The 19967-nt window shown below is 41.1% G+C and overlaps 1 protein-coding gene across 1 annotated transcript; it reads left to right on the top strand.

Moving 5' to 3' along the window:
• Positions 1 to 735: 735 nt before the first annotated feature.
• Positions 736 to 19967, top strand: LOC120435380 (neural cell adhesion molecule L1-like). Its single transcript, XM_039604888.1, has 11 exons — positions 736 to 779; positions 1933 to 2221; positions 2734 to 2836; positions 3282 to 3448; positions 13354 to 13476; positions 13763 to 13945; positions 16422 to 16533; positions 18472 to 18656; positions 19042 to 19156; positions 19723 to 19866; positions 19955 to 19967. Exons 2-10 carry the CDS (start codon positions 2086 to 2088, stop codon positions 19730 to 19732), a joined length of 1134 nt encoding a protein of 377 aa, XP_039460822.1. The 5' UTR covers positions 736 to 779; positions 1933 to 2085; the 3' UTR covers positions 19733 to 19866; positions 19955 to 19967.

The raw sequence follows: 19967 nt of genomic DNA, 5'->3' as shown, positions 1-19967 counted from the left end.
ACACAGAGAACCACCAATGCACCGATGTCTGAGGGCGTCCGCCACCGGCAGGGGGAGTGGTGGGGGGAGATAGGCCTCCAAACCTTGGAGGGCCTGAGATGTCCCCAGAGAGCTGAGAGGTTAGAGAGGTTAGGCCAGGCCTTCATTCTAAAAACACAAATACACACAAATAGTTACAAACTATGGCTGAAAATAAAGGGAAAAATAAATAAAAAAAAATACATCCAATTTGGACAAAGGATGTTAAAGATGAAGTTGATTGACAGGTGGAAAAGAGAAAGGCCTCAGAGGAGATTCATGGATGTAGTGAAGGAGGACATGCAGAGGTCCTAAAGAGAACAGCTGAAAGAAGAAGACTGAGAGACCCAGCATCCCTGTGCCATGTCAGTTAGAGAATGATGGATCTTTAAGGTAAATAAATGTCACTGGTCCTTTGGTCATTTAGTGCAGCAGTTTGCAAGTAAATGTCAGATTGCACTGTGAGAATGTATTTCACAGGTTTAAAGAATAAGAACTTCAAAGATCCAAATCAGTCTTTTTTCTCCTTTTCAATGGTAAATGTCAACAGCAGTGTAAATATGTGTAACATATAAAATGGTACACAAAAGAGTTAACTTCAGCAGCAGCTCACACACACGACGCACTGACTGATGTAGAGGGGAGGAGTGTGGCGGTGCTGTGGTATTTGGAGGAGGGACTCCTTCAGTTAGAGACGTGAGTTCCTGGTTTCCAGTGAAGAAGAAGAGAGGCAGCAGTAAACCATCACTCCTCTCTGACCTGTGAGTACATTCACTTCTTTGTTCTGTCATGAATGTAAAAACTGCAGCACTGAAAATGGGCACAAACCTTCAGCTACATGGTGGATTTTATTAAAGTCAGACATTAATGATGCTGCCGAACTTTCAGAGTCAGCGTTTGGTGTATCACTAAACTGGAGTTATATATAATTATTTAATATTACCAGTGGGCAATGAGTAACATCAGAATCTATGTTGTAGAGTAGTAATGAAGTTGTAACTTGTGTGTGTGTGTGTGTGTGTGTGTGTGTGTGTGTGTGTGTGTGTGTGTGTGTGTGTGTGTGTGTGTGTGTGTGTGTGTCTTATATACTATCTGCTCGGCTGTTGGTGCTGAGCAGATAGTATATAAGCTGTATAGATAAGCTATCAGCTCTGCTGTTTAATGTCAGTTTCATGGAAAAAAACATAATCAGATGTAGACAGCTCAGGAACTGAAACCTCGTGAGTGTGGTCATTGGAGCAAGTTTTGTCAGATGGTAATCACTGAGTCACTTTCACTGAAACATTCTTCATGAATAATTAAGAAAGTAGAATTAGGAATTATTCAAATAGGAGCACAAAAGCCACGAAGGTCGCCTGAAATCGATAGAGAGAAACGTTTGTGTTACGGCCGCATAATAAAGAGTAAAAATCTACAATACACAACAAATAAACAGCAAGTCAAATAAAAGTGTCACAGGTGCCGTATGAGAAAGAGCAGCAATATAAAGAAACTTGCATTAATAAATAATATGTACACTATAAATCTAAGAAAAACAGCTGCATGAAGGTATAATACAAAAATGTGATTGGGGTCTGATGCCTGACAGGTGTGTCCACCTGTGTCAGAATGAAGAGTTATTATAGAGCTTTATAGAGAACGGCACCAATGATTTCCTGAAGCGTTCTTTATGGCAGCAAGATTGAATCAGTCTGAGGGAGAATGAACTCTGCTGCCTCACGACTGTGGAGTGGAGCGGCGTGATGGGTTGTCCATGATGTAGAGCGGTTTGTTCAGTGACCTCTGACCCTCACCGACTCAAACGCCTCCACATTCATACATTCATGTATTGGTTTGCTCTTTTTATTTATGTTTTCCTTCATCCCTCCCCTACTGCCCCCTTATCCATCCTTTGTCTACCCCCCACCTTTACAGAGCAAACAAGAAGGAAGTGTCACTCAGAACTGCAGCGTGAAGCCACCATCAGCTTACTGCTGTTTGCTCCTTGGAGTGTCTCCTTTTGTGTGTGTGTGTGCGTCTCGTTACATGCTGAGTGTGTGGGCTTTGTTTTTGATGGGACATTGAGACATGTGTGTGTCACAGTATCAGTTAATGGACTGTAGGGGGCAGTGCCCCCCTGCCCTCCCCCTGATCCTCCTCCCTCTGTCCTTCCTCTCCTTCATGTTTCCATTCACTCTGGGAGAACAGCACATCCCCGAAAACTGTGAGTCCTCACTCTTTCACAGCAAATGTCTCACACTGGATAAATGCACGTATGTGAGAAATGTAATCATAAAATGTAATAATATATTCATAAATTATATATTAAACCAAGTAGGAGGAAGGGAGGGCTGGTTCTGTTCTTCCACATTCTGTTTAATTTCCATTTAGTTTATTACTTATTCTGCCTAAGCAGCAACTCTATGTAGTCTATGTACAGCAATAATTCATGGCACAGAGTGGTGGTTCTAAAATACTCCAATACCCATAAACCTCTGGGGCTGTGCAGAAGAACAAACATTCATAAATGACTTCAGTTACATTTCTGGGAATGTTCCCACGAGCTCGTCTCACCTGATGCTCTGAAAAGTTAAAAATGGCAGTGACTCTTTCCTTCAAGCTAAACAGATTTTGAACAATAAGAAATAATAATAATAATAATGTGTGTGTGTGTGTGTGTGTGTGTGTGTGTGTGTGTGTGTGTGTGTGTGTGTGTGTGTGTGTGTGTGTCTTCAGTATTTCAGCCTCCGGTGCTGACAGAGATGCCAAAATCACACACAGTGTTTTCTCTAGAAGACTTCAATCTGGCCTGTGAGGCCACCGGGAACCCGACACCCACGTACGTACACCTGTGTGTGTGTGTGTGTGTGTGTGTGTGTGTTGACATGGCAATAAATGTCCTCATAATAAAATAAGAACAAAAACAAAATTATCTCTCAGCTGTTCTCCTCCCCGAGCTCGTCCCTCTCTCCACTCCCTGCTTCTCTCGGGGAGACCGACTGTTAAAAGTAATAATAACAGCTGTAAATGTTACACTTCCTCATATTTTTGTATTTATGTATTTCAGGCCGTCGATCAAAAGGATGAACATTTTACATCAACCTGTTTCAGGCTTTGATAAAGACTCACTGGTTTATAATGAAACTGTAGATCCTTAAAATCAGCTCACAAATAAATAGAAGCAACTGTCTGTTTTCTTTATTGTGTAATTTAAGGTTTGTTTCTGTGACTTTGTCTGTAAACTGTTGATGTGCTGACAGCCGTTCTCCCCTCTGTGTTCATAGATTCCGTTGGCTGAAAGATGGCGAGTTGTTCGGATCAGAGACTGAAGGATCCGGAACGCTGAGAGGCGACAATTCTTCCCTGGATATGTTAGAGGGTGAATACCGCTGCTACGCCTCCAACAGTCTGGGCACCGCCATGACACAAGCCGTCAAAGTCAACGTAGAGCGTGAGTCACAAACTTACTGTATACACACAAAGGCAGTCAGTGTGCTCTGAGGTTCACACCTGCTGATGCACAGATGATATAAAATCACACACACACACACACACACACACACACACACACACACACACACACACACACACACAAATCAGTGAGTCAGTGAGGTTGATCAGGGCCACCTGTTCTGCTCGATCATCTCAAGTTGCCACGGCAACCATTTCCTGGTGATAGCACCGTGATGTCACTCAGTAGGGAGGATGTGCAGTGGGTGTGGAGGATGAAGTCGATGGTGCGTACTCTTTGTTTCCCATGGCTGCGGTCAGCACACGGTTTGACTGACTCGCTAAAATCTCACCCCTCTTAAAGCGCTGACTTTAAGAGGGTGCATCTCTCTCCTTCCACTGAGTGAGAATAAGTTTCTTTGCAATAATAATACAATAGGATATAAAACATCGCTTTGCACTGTCTGTTCCCACAGTATCATCAAAGATGCCCAGAATAATTGTTAGTGGATCAGGATTCAACTGCACACGAAGAAAGACACTGAATCAAAGATGTCGGCCCAAAATTTTTTAACTTTGGGACAAAAAACAAAACTGTGGCTTAACGTATCTTCAGCTATTGTCACAGATACTTCACTGAAGCTCAGATAATAAGAGAGAAGTTAGATTTTCATAAATCATGTTAAGGTTCAGATATTGAGGAGGAATCCAAAAATAATAACCACTGATCCGGGCTGGTGCAATTAGACGGAGATTTTAATGTACACACATGCGGAGTCCAACACTTGTGCAGATTTCAGTGTTGAACTAACTTACAATAGTCAGAACAAAGACTTTATAGGGGTGAGAATAGTACAGCCCCTTCTTCTGTTGCCAGGCAGACTCAATACAGCATACGTCAATCCAAAACCACAAACGTTCAGTTAACTTTGAACACAGTTTAAAAAAGAACATTGTCTTCGGCTCGAACCCAGGTGCTTCCTGTCACCATCCTGCCCAGGCTTATCTTCTGGAACATCAGGCCCACGTTCTGCACAAACTGTCACTCATGCAGGCACAATTTTGCAGTTGCAAGCAAACCATGACTAAACTCTTACCTATATAAATGAGTCTAATACTGTGTGTGTGTGTGTGTGCTGTCCTTGATTTCACCCTTCACTTCATAAACCTTTCCACCAGACAGAAGGCCCGCATGTACACAACTGAAACTATGTGTGTGTGTGTGTAAATAATCTTGACTGATATATAAAATGTATAAAACAAATGTTTCAATCTAATACAACTACTTAAAGCTTAATCAAAGCTTAATCAAAGATAAATGCATAAAAGATAATAGCATCATCGAAACTGCTCCTCAGAATTACTTGCACTGAGACTCTGCTTTCGGTTTCCCTTCCTGCAAAGCATGCAACTTCAAAAACATGTAACTTCCTGTCTTTACACAGAGTATATTTCCTGTCCCTGCAGTCTGCACAGAAACATTTAAGATTATAGGAGCATTGAAAAGCATTTAAAATTATAGATTCAACTCAACAGTTTAAAGTGGTTCTTACTGGACTTGTAATAAAAGCTTAATTGGGTGCCAATATGTTTAAACATTTAAATGCACTATCCCTACTTGGAGATTATGTGATTAATGCCATGGTAATATGAACAATAGCAGGGAAATAATTTCTCTAATCCCCACACTCCCTCACTCGACCTCTGGACCACCAGAGGTCGCCATACATTATGTTGGATCACTCCTCGGCCCATTCAGCTGCTTCCCTGTCCACCCCTGACGTCATGGGCACCACGGTCACCGCTCTAACCCTCTCTAGGCGTCGTGTGGCTCAGCCAACCAGACAACCTCAGGACATCTAGGTGGTCTAGTAATACGACGCCAGCTCCCACTTGAGAACACTCATGCTTGAGGTTAATCACACCAAAGTATCAGTGAGCCTAAAGTTGGTCAACGGCAGGAGAGAATAAGAGTGCGAGCAGAGCTCAATCAGCACTCCTCCCTCACCCCTGAACCCAATCATACCCGGTGAGAGACCCCTTACACTTGTGAATCTCTACTGGTCTGTCCCTTTTCTGGGTCCCTCTCTAGTGGAAATCTGGCCTCCTGCCTTTTGTTCCTATATAATCTTAAACATCACTCATCTCAATCTACAGCATTTTAACAGTCTTACAGCACTGCTGTCATATGTTTCCTGTTGTTCACTCTATTCAACATCCTGTGCTGTCACAGCTCTGGCCTAAAATCACCTTTCACAAGAAAAATCATCATAACCACTTATTCTACACAAGGATCAAAGAAAAACAACCACTTTAATCACTAAGTGTAAGCACATAATTAATTACTCCTCAATAAATTTCATCATAGCTAAAAGCTGAACTCTAACTGTATTTTAGAACTCACATTTCCTGTGTTATAACCTGTTCTTGGTATAACATTTTATTTCATTTTGCTGCTCTTAATGTAATGATACATTCTAATTTATACTTTATCAGACTCAACCAAAATATATAAGCTTTCTCCCTTTGCTTCTGTTTTAAACAAAAACTTGGTCACTTCAACAAGCATTTGTTATTCTGTAACTGCATTTTATATAATACGACTAATTTAGAGCTGCATGTGTTATCCCAATATTTTACATGTCACACCGTTTAGTTACAAGCGGAACTCCTATTCAGTTAAATGCTAAATATATTTTAGGCCTTTGGCCTGGACTCAATACTGTCATGTGTGTTAAGAACTCTATATGTCTGTAAGCGTGTGCAATCCTTCAATAACTCAGGTCATTCTCACAGTAGATTGGCTAATCATTAACGCTAACCAAAAGTTTTTGACCCTCAAGAGACGACTCTCTGAGCCACAACTCCGTTAAAGGCACAGAATGCAATGTGTATGAAAAAATCATTTCTATGTATATAATCTTCAATGCTATTCATTCGGGTCAGTGACACTTTTAACATCCTCATAAAAAGCTCTCCTCTACCCTAGAAATAAATCTATTTAATATCTGTTTCTAACGCCTACATTATAACAACTTATTCTAAAAGTCAAAAGAAATCACACATTTTCTACTCGTAAAATCTTCACTAATCTTCCCCATTATTATTATTCCCACAGTTTCCCTTTAAGTTTGGTGTACAACTTCTTATGAACACCGCATTTTATCTTCTAAACCTAATTCAGGTCATTTTAATCCTTTCTTTAAAAATAACATTCTCTGCCCCAGTTTTACCATATCTAAATTATCAAACAACCCCAATAGTTATAAAATCATACGAAAACCCATTTCAAATTAAACAAATTAAACCTTAAATCCCTCTCTTTTTTGACACATCTCATGTGGCAAAAAACTCAAAATGCTCCACCCAAGCTTAGGAAATTAAAAGAGAAAAAAGGTTAGTCATATCATTTCTCAGAACAGCTCAGCAATCCTCCTCTCCGGTATTTTGCTCCAGCCCTGAAAACCTGTGTTTAAGGAATAAAATCAATTTAATCATTATGTCAAATCTTCTCAAACTCCTCGCTCCATCCAGAGCCTGTATCCTTGGAATTTCCTGGAAACAAAACCTGTGCTTTACATTTCATACTCAACTCCCCCTTTATGATCCAGTCTGTGTCATGACAAAAATAAACTTAAACAGAACAGTTATTAATCATGTGTTACCTCAGTTAATGGTAACTTGAGTTTCATCAAACAATGTTTCCCTATTAGCATTTAGCATTTTATAATGTAATAACATGGTCTAACCCAAATCAATAAAACAGAAATTCACTCAAAGGAAACATCAGCATCCCCAGAATTAAGTCTCCCACTCCTCCTGTTTGTCAACCTTTTATTTATTTCCCCCCTTGGTCCCATCACTCACATTCACTCACACGCATTCACACATGATATCTTTGCTGATACTGCAGCCTTCTGCGCACGTCATCAGATGCTCCACATCAGCAAAATGAGCTCAATCATTTGTTTTATTTCGTTTTCCTTTTTAGGAAAATAGTTCTCTATACTTTTGACTGGATTGAATCGATACAATCCTTTTAAACAGAGACTCACAACCAATCAGGTCTCCACCGGTAGACTCCTCCGCCGCCAATTATAATCTGTAAAGCCCACCTGATTTTCGTACTCGGTAATTTTGTCAGCGCCGTCCGTTCACTCTCTTCCAGGCCTGCTTAGAACAAAAATGAAAAAAAAGAGAGCTGATTATTAGCTCATCAAAGTACAAAACAAAATCACCTGACAGGTTTCTTTTTTTTTTTGTTTTTGTTTTTTTTGAGTGCACTACTACAAACCTTCGGGCCCCTCTCAGACATATCCATATTTAATCAAACTCCCTCTCTTGAAATAGAAACAACAGCCTCAAAAATCTGAAACAATCTCAAAGTTCACCCGTTCACTGCAACCTGGACCTCGTCAAAAGATCAAAGACCGTTTTGCACAATGTCTCCCTTCCTCACTTTACCATGTGTTCATTCAGCATAAGATATAAACCGATTTCAACAACGTACCATCACTAAATTATAAATTTCCTGTCCAAATCTGCACCTCTGAACAGACCTGCCCACCGTAATCAATTATCCTGTTACTTTACCCTTATATATTTCGCCTATGATCCTCCCCAGTCACTGCTCTGTTTCTTCAACTGAAAGCCTCCGACACACAGACACACAGGAAGTGTCTTCGTCACCACTCACTCCAGCTAATTTGCATACTGATTCATCTCAACAAGTCAACTTGCCAAGAGAAATACATGTTTAAACCTTAACACATTATTGAATTATTTTCATTTTCTTTCTATACTAATCACTTACTTTTATCCATCAGTGCAAAACCACTCCTAACTCACTCTTATAAAACTACTTTAATCACTTTTCTTCTGTTAATTTCCATAACTCACTCCCCTGTCATATAACCCCTTTGAGTCAACTTCAACTTCAAGCTTTAAGTCTTTTTTATTAATCATTCACACCATTCTATCACTCATACAAGTAGCAAGCTGATCTTCATCGCGTATGTTTGTGTTCTTAGCCAGGTTTAATCAATGTCTATGCATTAATCTTCATGAGCTTGTCTTTGTAAGGTTAATGCATTCTCTGTTTGTGTGTGTTATTTTTGCATATATGGCTTCGCAGTCTCTCAGACACCTTCCCAATTCTCCAGTTAAACAGTCAGTTTTCTCCTTCCCCGAATTACTAGCCCAAATTTTAATTTCCCACCTTAAATAACAGCCCTCCTGGTCTTCAGCCAGGTGTTAGGGCTTGCTTTTCAGGTTCATGGACACATCATGCTGTGAACAATTCAACCAGAAACTTGCCTTAACTTATCCATTGATGTTAACCTCTAATTTCCTTCCGACCGCTGGAGTGGAAAATTGATCCAGGTCTGCTTTGCTCCTGAAAATAACAAAACTAAGACATTTTCATTATTATCACGAGTGCTTAAACGACCCACTTCTCTCTCTTTCCTGTCACAAATCCCAATGATGTCATGCGTATGTCATGAATATGACTATAAGCGTGTTCTTCCTTGTTACATTTCATGTTAATTAAGTGTAAGCTGCATCTTCATTGCATCCTATATTGTGCTCCTCATTGCATTCTTATGTATTCATATTTAATTTATGCATCTTTTCACTGAGCTTTAGATTCAAACTATCTCACTTCTGATTCATTTCAAAATAATTTCACATGTAACAATTTGTGTATGTGTGTTTTCTATTCATTAATATAGTTGTCAGTTATTTTTTGATTATTTTTACCTTTTGTATTGTTTACCTCTTTGTTGTGATGTGGTGGACATCCCTAAACAATCATGAGTTCCGGCTTCAATTTTCAATCCAATCATACCCTGTATTCTCGCAGTCAAACTCGTCCAGCTTCACCTGAGACTGGACCTTATCCCTTTCTCACAGTGTCCTTGTGTGGCCTTCAAAGCTCCAGCAAACACAGTCCGTTTCTTCTCTGTTTTGATCTTTCAGTATTCTTCTTTTACGTTAGGTTCCAGCCTGGCAAAATATCCCGTTCAGTGCCTTCAGTCTTATTTTCATTTGCTCTGTTTTCTTCTTCATTCATCTTTTCAGTCTTCTCTTTCAAGATTACTCCAAGCATGGCAAATATGACACTCAATGTCCAGTGCTCTTCCACAATTCTTTATCCCACTGTTCAACTGCCCAGCCTGTAATTCACAGCACATGTTATAGCTTTGCTTTTCTTACGTGCTTCTGCTGGTCGTCAGTCGTCATCAGTGTTAATGGATCAGTGGCACTGTCGTTTGCCTGCTGTATTCAAGTCCACGATGTTCTGTCGGTCTTCATCAGGAGATTGACTGTCCTTTGAGCTTCTTCTCAGTTTAGGGACAAAGTGACAGGTGAAGCTATAAATTTTAGCCAAAAAGTGGCCTGTTTTTCCCAATTGTTTCTCTATCCTTTTTGCCGGTTACTCAAAGTTCCATGTTGAGCGAAGTCCACCTGTATTGGCACACTAAAGCATACAATTAATATTCTTTTCATTTCTTTTTCTTAAAACCTCCATTTGCTTCATCTGCCTCGAGTTTAACTCGTCTGTCTCTCTTCTCTGGGTGCGTCACAGTGAGTTTCCCTTTTATGGGCATGCAAAGTTCCTGTCCCAGACACACACACACGGTTTCCTGTCACCGACACACCACAGGCACACATTTCCTGTTTCTGCAGACTCTGTCTCTCTTTGAATTTCACAGTCTACAAACAATCAGTAATTCTACTAAATCTTGATCTAAAAACAATACACCTTCATTTCACTCACACACATTTAAATAGAGCTCTTTCAAACATCAGGACAATTAACACTTCTTCACACACATCACCATTCTTTAGGTCAGTTTTGTAGCATCAGTCACACAATAATTTCTTGAGTGGGTGTACCAAGTGTATATACTTATGTGTTTTTGAACTGAGAGAAAAAGAAACTCAACCTCTCATACCATCACTCATGCGTTTCTTGAATTAAAAGCACTTTCAAACTTTAAAACATCCTACTTTACATCACAAAAGAAATATATTTCACACCTTTATTTATCATTTAAAACCCTACTACTCACCGCACTCACACACTTTAAACTGTGACGCTTAAACTTAGTCACTGATCACAGATTCACAGCAGTTAATTCAAACTCTATTTATACTCTCGTAATATGCAAACCCAGCCTCTTAGTTACAGGCATTTAGCAACATTTTCAAACAATAGTTACAAAGCTCAATACTCTCAAAACCGAAAGCAACAATCACTATGCGCGTCACCGCTCCTCATTTACATGAACACACCATCAGTGCACATCCGGCTGTGCACTGCTGACACAGAGACTTCTCTCACACAAAGATCTCTTATTTTATATTACACAGACGTCTTTTAATTACAACTGCACAGATTTTAGGCCTCTTAAAACCTATATAATTTTGACAAATTTAAGTTAACGGTCCAACCGATAAAGTCCCAGACTTTTTTGCGCCCACTTCACCAGAACAGACTCTAACTGTTCCGTCCAGATTCCTAAAATTGTAACTCCTACACAATTTCGACAAATTTAATAATAACGGTCCAACCGATAAAGTCCCAGACTTTTTTGCGACCAATTTTAGCCAGTATTCCGTCCCTGACGGTGGCCCGATTACTAATGCCCTAACCAAATTTATCGTAGCCAAAAAAGCGCAAAATAGGGGACTCGATCGATCCCCTAGCGATTTTGAAGATTCCCAAGTCCTTCCCGGCCGTCGACCGTACTACCCCTAGTCGCCGCTAGGTCAAGGATAAACGTCTTTACCCAGGAGGGAGCGTTACCTCCGAGAAAATGCGCTTCTTAAGGGTCCCAGACTCCTCGTCCTAAGAGAATTTAGTAAAACTTCTGAAAACACTACATAAAATTACAAGTAATCTTATTAATGTTCAAGCCCAGCTTTATAGTCAATCAAACTGCATATTCACACACATGCCAATTACCTATCATACTATAATTACTTAACAGTCCAACTGTTTTCTCTTTTCATTCCTTCATTCTCATTACTCAGTACTGTCACTTATACTTCATTATCATTACTTCAACCGGTAAACCTCATGAAAACTTCACCAAATCAACAGACATTCACCAGTAATTTCAGTGAGTAGACTTTAATTTGACATGTCCAATCTGGCACACTTTGGAAAATTCAACAGGTATGTGCCTTACCTTTGGATAAGCCGGCTTGTCTCTCACTTCTGACCACTGACTCGTATCTGCCTGTCTAATCACCACGGACCCCGGATCTCTCCGTCTACACCTCCTCCAGAATTCCCCTCTCACCGGACGATGCCCCCAAATGTTAAGGTTCAGATATTGAGGAGGAATCCAAAAATAATAACCACTGATCCGGGCTGGTGCAATTAGACGGAGATTTTAATGTACACATTACGCGGAGTCCAACACTTGTGCAGATTTCAGTGTTGAACTAACTTACAATAGTCAGAACAAAGACTTTATAGGGGTGAGAATAGTACAGCCCCTTCTTCTGTTGCCAGGCAGACTCAATACAGCATACGTCAATCCAAAACCACAAACGTTCAGTTAACTTTGAACACAGTTTAAAAAAGAACATTGTCTTCGGCTCGAACCCAGGTGCTTCCTGTCACCATCCTGCCCAGGCTTATCTTCTGGAACATCAGGCCCACGTTCTGCACAAACTGTCACTCATGCAGGCACAATTTTGCAGTTGCAAGCAAACCATGACTAAACTCTTACCTATATAAATGAGTCTAATACTGTGTGTGTGTGTGTGTGCTGTCCTTGATTTCACCCTTCACTTCATAAACCTTTCCACCAGACAGAAGGCCCGCATGTACACAACTGAAACTATGTGTGTGTATGTGTGTAATAATCTTGACTGATATATAAAATGTATAAAACAAATGTTTCAATCTAATACAACTACTTAAAGCTTAATCAAAGCTTAATCAAAGATAAATGCATAAAAGATAATAGCATCATCGAAACTGCTCCTCAGAATTACTTGCACTGAGACTCTGCTTTCGGTTTCCTTCCTGCAAAGCATGCAACTTCAAAACATGTAACTTCCTGTCTTTACACAGAGTATATTTCCTGTCCCTGCAGTCTGCACAGAAACATTTAAGATTATAGGAGCATTGAAAAGCATTTAAAATTATAGATTCAACTCAACAGTTTAAAGTGGTTCTTACTGGACTTGTAATAAAAGCTTAATTGGGTGCCAATATGTTTAAACATTTAAATGCACTATCCCTACTTGGAGATTATGTGATTAATGCCATGGTAATATGAACAATAGCAGGGAAATAATTTCTCTAATCCCCACAAGAGGAATAGCATTGTGTAACCTGAATACCCAAATAAGTGAGCTTCTCATAAGCTATGCTGAATGGGAGGTTTTATAGCCAAGATGGGTTACTCACATGTAGAGGCACTAGTTCACTTTTATTCAGATTTATCCAGAGAAAGACCCAAATAACTTAATTTTGTCTAATATGGCAGGAATAGTTTTTTCCTGGCTGGGTGATATATAATAGCACATCATCCATGTAGAGTGTAATTTTTATTAGTAGTTGTATCAGTATTATAACCAACAATAGTTGGATCTTTACGTATTTAAATCTTTCCAATATTTCGAACAAATAGGGCCATTCAATCTGCCTTCTCGGTGTCAAGTGCCAAAACTGCTAACCCTTCTTTAGGACTGGCAGTGGAGTAAATATTATTAAAAAGTCACCTGAGATTTAAAAATGAATTTCTCTGGGGTATAAATCCAGTCTGATCTGGATGCATGCCCCTGAGACAGTCCAGCATATAACAGCTTCACTCGCTCATGACTCACTAGCAGCCTTCCCCCAAACCCCATTAACTTGTATTCTGCTGCTTTGTGTTTCAGCTCAGCCAGTTCTTTTTAAACAGCAAGTCATGCGTGAACAAGGAGTCGTGGGACAGAGTATGGTTCTGTCCTGCAACCGTCCAGAAAGCTCGCCTCCTCCCAGCATCCACTGGATGAACATGAGTGAGTGTGTCGATCTGTTTCCTGTCCCGGTCATCAGCTGCCAGCCTCTGTGGCACACAGGCTCTTTGTTTATGTCCACTCTGCCTCCATTTTTCTATGACTGTTATCAGCTAATCAATATTGAGGCTGCAGTGCAATAAAGTGAGGTGCTTATTGTGCATTTTTCGTAGCAAAATAACCAATTTAATTTTACACTGACATGAAAAACATTTTTACCTTCCACTGCAGTTTCCATGCTTTGAACTTTATTTCCCACCTACATTAAACTGTCCCCGTCCCGGCTCAGATTTGATGCACATTACTCGGAGTGAGAGAGTGACGATCGGCCTGGACGGGAAGCTGTACTTCGCGAACCTCATGAGGAGTGACAGCAAAGAGGACTACATCTGCTACGCCCAGTACAGAGAGGCCAGGACTGTTCTACCTGCCACTGCTGTCTCCCTCTCTGTCAAGCCGAGTGAGCGCACAGGTAAAACACTTGACAGCCAAACTCTACACAACTGCCTAATCATCATGGCAGTTTTCCCATAAACAGTCATGAAACTGAACTTGTGGCTCAGTGTTAGACAGTGGTGTTAGTTTTGGTCTCTGTACTGTTTATAAATAGAATAGAATAGAATAGAATAGAATTCAACTTTATTGTCATTGCACATGTCACAGGTACAGGGCAACGAAATGCAGTTTGCATCCATCCAGAAAGTGCTTCAGTCGTGATATAGATATATTACAATATATATTAGCAATAATAGAGATGTGTAAGTATATTACAGAAATGGGTCTATTATGGTATGTTATAATGTACACAGTGTGAAGTATGTTATGAATATTCTATAACTATAAGTATGTACAGGCTATGAACAGGATATAAATATGAAATAAAGACTATACAGAAATCTGAGATATACAGTTATACAGAATGTGAACTATGTAAGTTATAAACAGTTGTGGGATTAAAAATTATCGTATGTACAGAATGATTATCTACACAGAACTATACAGTAGTGCAGTTAAGATAAGTGAGATATGTGGATAATTGTGATAGTGGTAAAGTGCTAGTGGTTGTGGGTGTGTGTATGTTCAGTCCATGAGTTTAACGTGGGTCAGATGTCAGGAGGCAGAGTTCAGGAGTCTGACAGCTGTGGGGAAGAAGCTGTTCCGGTACCTGGTGGTCTTAGTCCGAGGCTCCTGTAGCGCCTCCCAGAGGGCAGGAGGGTGAAGAGTCCATGTGATGGGTGACTGGGGTCTCTGATGATTTTCCCAGCCCTTTTCAGACACTGCTTCCTGTAGATGTCCTTTATGGCAGGAAGTGGTGCTCCGCGATGCGCTGGGCAGTTTTCACGACCCTCTGCAACGCCTTCCGGTCCGAGGCAGAGCAGTTCCCGTACCAGACTGTTATACAGTTGGTCAGGATGCTCTCGATGGTGCAGCGATAGAAGTTCACCAGGATGTCTGAGGACAGGTGGTTCTTCCTCAGAGTCCTCAAGAAGAAGAGGCGCTGGTGAGCCTTCTTGACCAGCTTGGAGCAGTTGGTCGTCCAGATGAGATCCTCGGAGATGTGGACACCCAGGAACTTGAAGCTGCTCACACGCCCACAGCCGTCCCCTTAATGTGGATGGGTGGATGTGGGTCAGCATTCCTCCTGTAGTCCACGATGAGCTCCTTTAGTCTTCTCGGTGTTAAGCAGCAGGTTGTTTGTGTCGCACCACTCAGCCAGACGATCCACCTCCTCCTGTAGGCGGCCTCATCGTTGTCACTGATGAGGCCAATCACCGTGGTGTCATCTGCAAACTTAATGATGGTGTTGGAACCATCAGCAGGTCTGCAGTCGTGGGTGAAGAGGGAGTAGAGGAAAGGGCTCATCACACAGCCTTGTGGTACACGGTGTTCATTGTGATTGTTGATGAGCAGCGGTTATCCAGTCGGACATGTTGGGGGCGGTTGGTCAGGAAGTCCAGTAACCATTTGCAGATGAGGGAACTGATGCCCAGGTCTGTCAGTTTCCTGATGAGTTGTGAGGGGTGGATTGTGTTGAATGCTGAACTGAAGTCTATAAACAGCATTCTGGCGTAGGTGTTGTTGTTGTCCAGGTGTGAGAGGACAGAGTGCAGTGCGATGGAGACTGCATCCTCTGTGCTCCTGTTCTGGCGGTATGCAAATTGGTGGGGGTCCAGGGTGGGGGGGAGACAGGATTTGAAGTGTGCTAAGACCAGCTGCTCTAAGCACTTAGTGATGATGGGGGTGAGTGCTACTGGGCGGTAGTCATTGAGGCTAGATGGGTTGGAGTTTTTGGGTATCGGGACGATGGAGGTGGATTTGAAGCAGGCCGGTACCACAGCGTGGGCCAAGGACAGATTGAATATGTCTGTGAGCACTCCTGCAAGCTCCCCAGAACACGCTCTGAGAACACGCCCGGGGATAAAGCTGAGGAGGCCAGTCAGATGAAGAGGTCACTAGGATGAAAGATGAAATGTCTGTCCCACTGAAAATGCTGCATCCAGATGAAGAGAATGAACTTTGACCCAGAGAACTGCTCTCTTCTCTTTTTCAGACCATTCTTTGTAAACCCTAAAGATCAGCTGTTTCTAAAATACTCAGAGCAGCCTGGTTAAAGTTACTTAAATCACCTTTCTCCCCAATTCAGAACTTCAGAAGGTTGTAAATGCATTAAATGACTATTTAGATATTTGCTGTAATGATCAGTTGAACTGGTAAATTTCACAAAGTGTCCATTGATTGTATTTCTTCAATCAATAATTGAAACACCTTCAGTTACACTCTGGTGATGTGTGTGCCAACCATATATCCAGGAACACACTGTCACACAAAGTTTTATTTAATAACTTAGTAAACCTACCAGATACAATGAGGTTGTTTACAAAATGTTGTGTGTGCAAACTTTTGCAAGATCATGTACACTGACCTCATTTTCATTTCACTTTGCCCAGGTGACATTCTTCTTGGCAGAAAACCCGAACTTTTCCATCCCACTGGCAGTCGCTCCAGAGTTATGGCCCTGAGGGGTCACAGTGTCACACTTGAATGTTTGCCCAGTGGCTTGTAAGTATCTGTGTTTGTGTGCTTGTGTACATGCAGCACATGTCAGCCTGACACAGTTTACTTACAGTGGCTTGCAAAACTATTCGGCCCCCTTGAACTTTCCCACATTTTGTCACATTACAGCCACAAACATGAATCAATGTTACTGGAATTCCAGGTGAAAGACCAATACAAAGTGGTGTACACGTGAGAAGTGGAACGAAAATCAGACATGATTCCAAACATTTTCTACAAATAAATAACTGCAAAGTGGGGTGTGCGTAATTATTCAGCCCCTGAGTCAATACTTTGTAGAACCACCTTTTGCTGCAGTTACAGCTGCCAGTCTTTTAGGGTATGTCTCTACCAGCTTTGCACATCTACAGACTGAAATCCTTGCCCATTCTTCTTTGCACTCCCTCTTCTTTTCTCTTTTTTTTAAACTTTAAAAACCGGTTGTGTGTGAGACTTTAAATCAACAAAATATAAAATATACATTTTAAATTGTTATTGATCCCTTTACCCCGAGTCCTAAAGTGTAGGCTATATTACGGAAGCGTAGAGCTGCCACCCAGGCAAAAGAAAAATAGAAGTATATCAAGTTGTAACGTGAAAAGTTTATTGTTCTAACAAGATCAATCAATCAATCTTTATTTATAAAGCACTTTTCATACAAACTGTAGCACAAAGTGCTTTACATGGTTAAAAGCAGCCCACCCCACCCTCCCACTCATTCCCCACACTGTCATTAACAGAAGCGGTCATGATACACACATCTCCCCCCCACACACACACACATACACACACACACACCTAAAGAGTAAAATTGGGCTGGGTACGCATTAGCCAAGTGAGGAAACACTATCGCAGGGAGCTGTCTGCACCGGGAGCTGATCACAGACCGCAGCCTCCAGGCTGGGCACACAGCAGGAGGGAGGCAAAGAAGCCCCCCAGCCAGGCTCAGAGGACCCACAGGGCCCCAGCAGCCACGGTCGATCACAGCCCCGGTGCAGAGAGCCCCCTCCGAGGAAACACTGGAGATATGACCTAATAAGAATATAAACAGGATAAAAAGATAAAATAAATAAGAGTGGGATATAATATAAATATAAGTATAAACAGAGTAAGAAGATAAAAAATGAATAAGAATACAATCAATAGGTATTAGGTAAAACTAAATGAATAATATAAATAGAATAGCAGGATAGAATAAATAAGCATTAAATAAATAAACGTTAGGTAAAAGCTAAATTAAAAGGTGGGTCTTGAGCCTGTTTTTAAAAACATGAGCGTTCTCTTTTGGCCCTGAGCTCCTCCGGCAGGCTGTTCCACAGTCGAGGACCATACCACTGAAAAGCTGCCTCTCCGTGAGTATGTGTCCTGACTTTAGGGACAATCAAAAGGCCAGTACCAGAGGACCTCAGGGTCCGCGAGGGTTCGTATGATAAAAGCAGATCTGAAAGATAAGAAGGCCCAAGACCATTAAGACATTTAAAAACCAATAAAAGAACTTTAAAATCGATCCTGAAACACACTTCAAACATGAAAAGATACTTTTCATGTTTGTACAACATAAAATCACGTTATTACAATATACATAATTATCATGTTCGTACAATATAAATAGGGTTAGTTATATTGTACGAACGTGATAATTATGTATATTGTAATAACTTACTACTAATCCTTGTTAATCTGTCCTGTTTCGTTGCTGCTCCCATATTCACACGTGGTCACCACATATGTGTGAATGGGTGATGCAAACCTGCTGGGCATTTGTGTTAGCCACTGCAACAACAAGCCAAGTGTATTACATCAATCTTAGGGCAGTCTCTGTTCATTCAGCTCTAATTTCCTCTTGTGTTTGTCTTTCTGTTCATCCACATCTTTACCTCCGTGTTCACTTCTGTCTCAGTCACACTTTTCTTTCTCTGTTCTTATATTTGTCTGTCTCTACAGGCCCACTCCTAAGGTGGAATGGAAGAAGAAGGATGGTGTCCTGGCAAACACAGCTGCTCATGTTATTAACTTTGACCGCTGGCTTCACTTCGACAGCATCACCCTGGAGGATGTTGGCGAGTATGAATGCAACGCCTCCAACACCCACGGCTCCACCTCACACTTTTTCACAGTTACTGTGGAAGGTAGGCTGCTGAGCTGAGCGCACAGGAACAAACAAGTCTGGTTATGATGCTCTGCTGAACGTGAAGACGTGATTTCCATGTTAAGGGGTGCAGGTTTTAACAAAACAGTTTCAAAACTGGGAAGAGGCCGAGGTAGTGTCATTTACTTAACAATAATCCACAACAATGGATCTACAGTTCTCAAAATGCACTTTGAGAATTGTAGGATGCATTTCCGGGCATGGCAGGAAAATGTGGGATTCATTGCTCAGATTAAACCTAACACAGCCTTTGTGTTGCTGCTTATTCAACAATGTGCTATTTGTCACTGACTAGTTTATTTTCTATGTGTTTCTTCTATTGTATTACTTTCCTAAAGTAACTAAATGTTTGCGTCTTTTTCCAGAGGCTCCTTACTGGGTGAAGGAGCCCCAGAACGGGATGTACACTCTGGGTAAAACTGTGAGACGGCATCCCGAGGCCCAGCATCACCTGGAGAATCAACGGTCAGCTGTTCACAGGTACAACAAGTGACTTTTTTGGTTTTGTCTTTGAAGTGTTGCCATAGAACAAAGTCCTTGATGAGCAAACTGATTGCTTAAAAAGTTTGTGTGAGAGAAATTTGGGGCTTCATTTCTCTAAATGAATTGTGATTTAGATTCAGTATTAAATAAATAAAATAAATAAAACAAATGTTTATAAACATTTTGGTGTCAATCCTTATTTAATGTTTGCAGTTTATGACCTGGGTGCAAACACGTGACCAAACTACTCTGTTTCAGTTACTACAGATCACCAGATCAGTGAAACCTCCTCTCGCTGCACTTTGAGTCTGATTGTATTGTCTTATAAAGAAAAAACTTAGAGTTGCCAAAATACATGTCTGTCTCTTTCAACCTGGTGGCTGTGTTGCTAAGTTTTAGGTCCTAAGATAATAATTCATAAGATCTCAGCAGAGGAAGTGAGGGAGGACCCCGGACCAACTGCTGCTTATCTAACTAGACCACAGTTTATCTGTTAAATATTTTTGTGTGAGAAACTCACATTATTGACCTGTTCTTCACTTCCTCCCCCTCCCTCCCCGTAGAAGTGGATGAAGAGCCTCGGCGCAGTGTAACGAGCGGGTTGATGACACTGAGAGACGTGAATATCGAAGACATAGCCGTGTATCAATGTGAAGCCACTAATGTGCACGGCTCCATCGTCATCAATGCCTTCCTTTATGTCGTTGGTGTGTTTCATGTCGACTCATTTCATCTTCAAGCTCTTTATTCTGTCTAATCTGTGATTAGTAATGATGGTCTCCCTCTCTAAACCAGACCTCACTTGTTT

Source organism: Oreochromis aureus, linkage group 20 (assembly GCF_013358895.1).
Source record: "Oreochromis aureus strain Israel breed Guangdong linkage group 20, ZZ_aureus, whole genome shotgun sequence".
NCBI lineage: Eukaryota > Metazoa > Chordata > Actinopteri > Cichliformes > Cichlidae > Oreochromis > Oreochromis aureus.
This window is presented reverse-complemented; position numbering and strand designations above follow the sequence as displayed.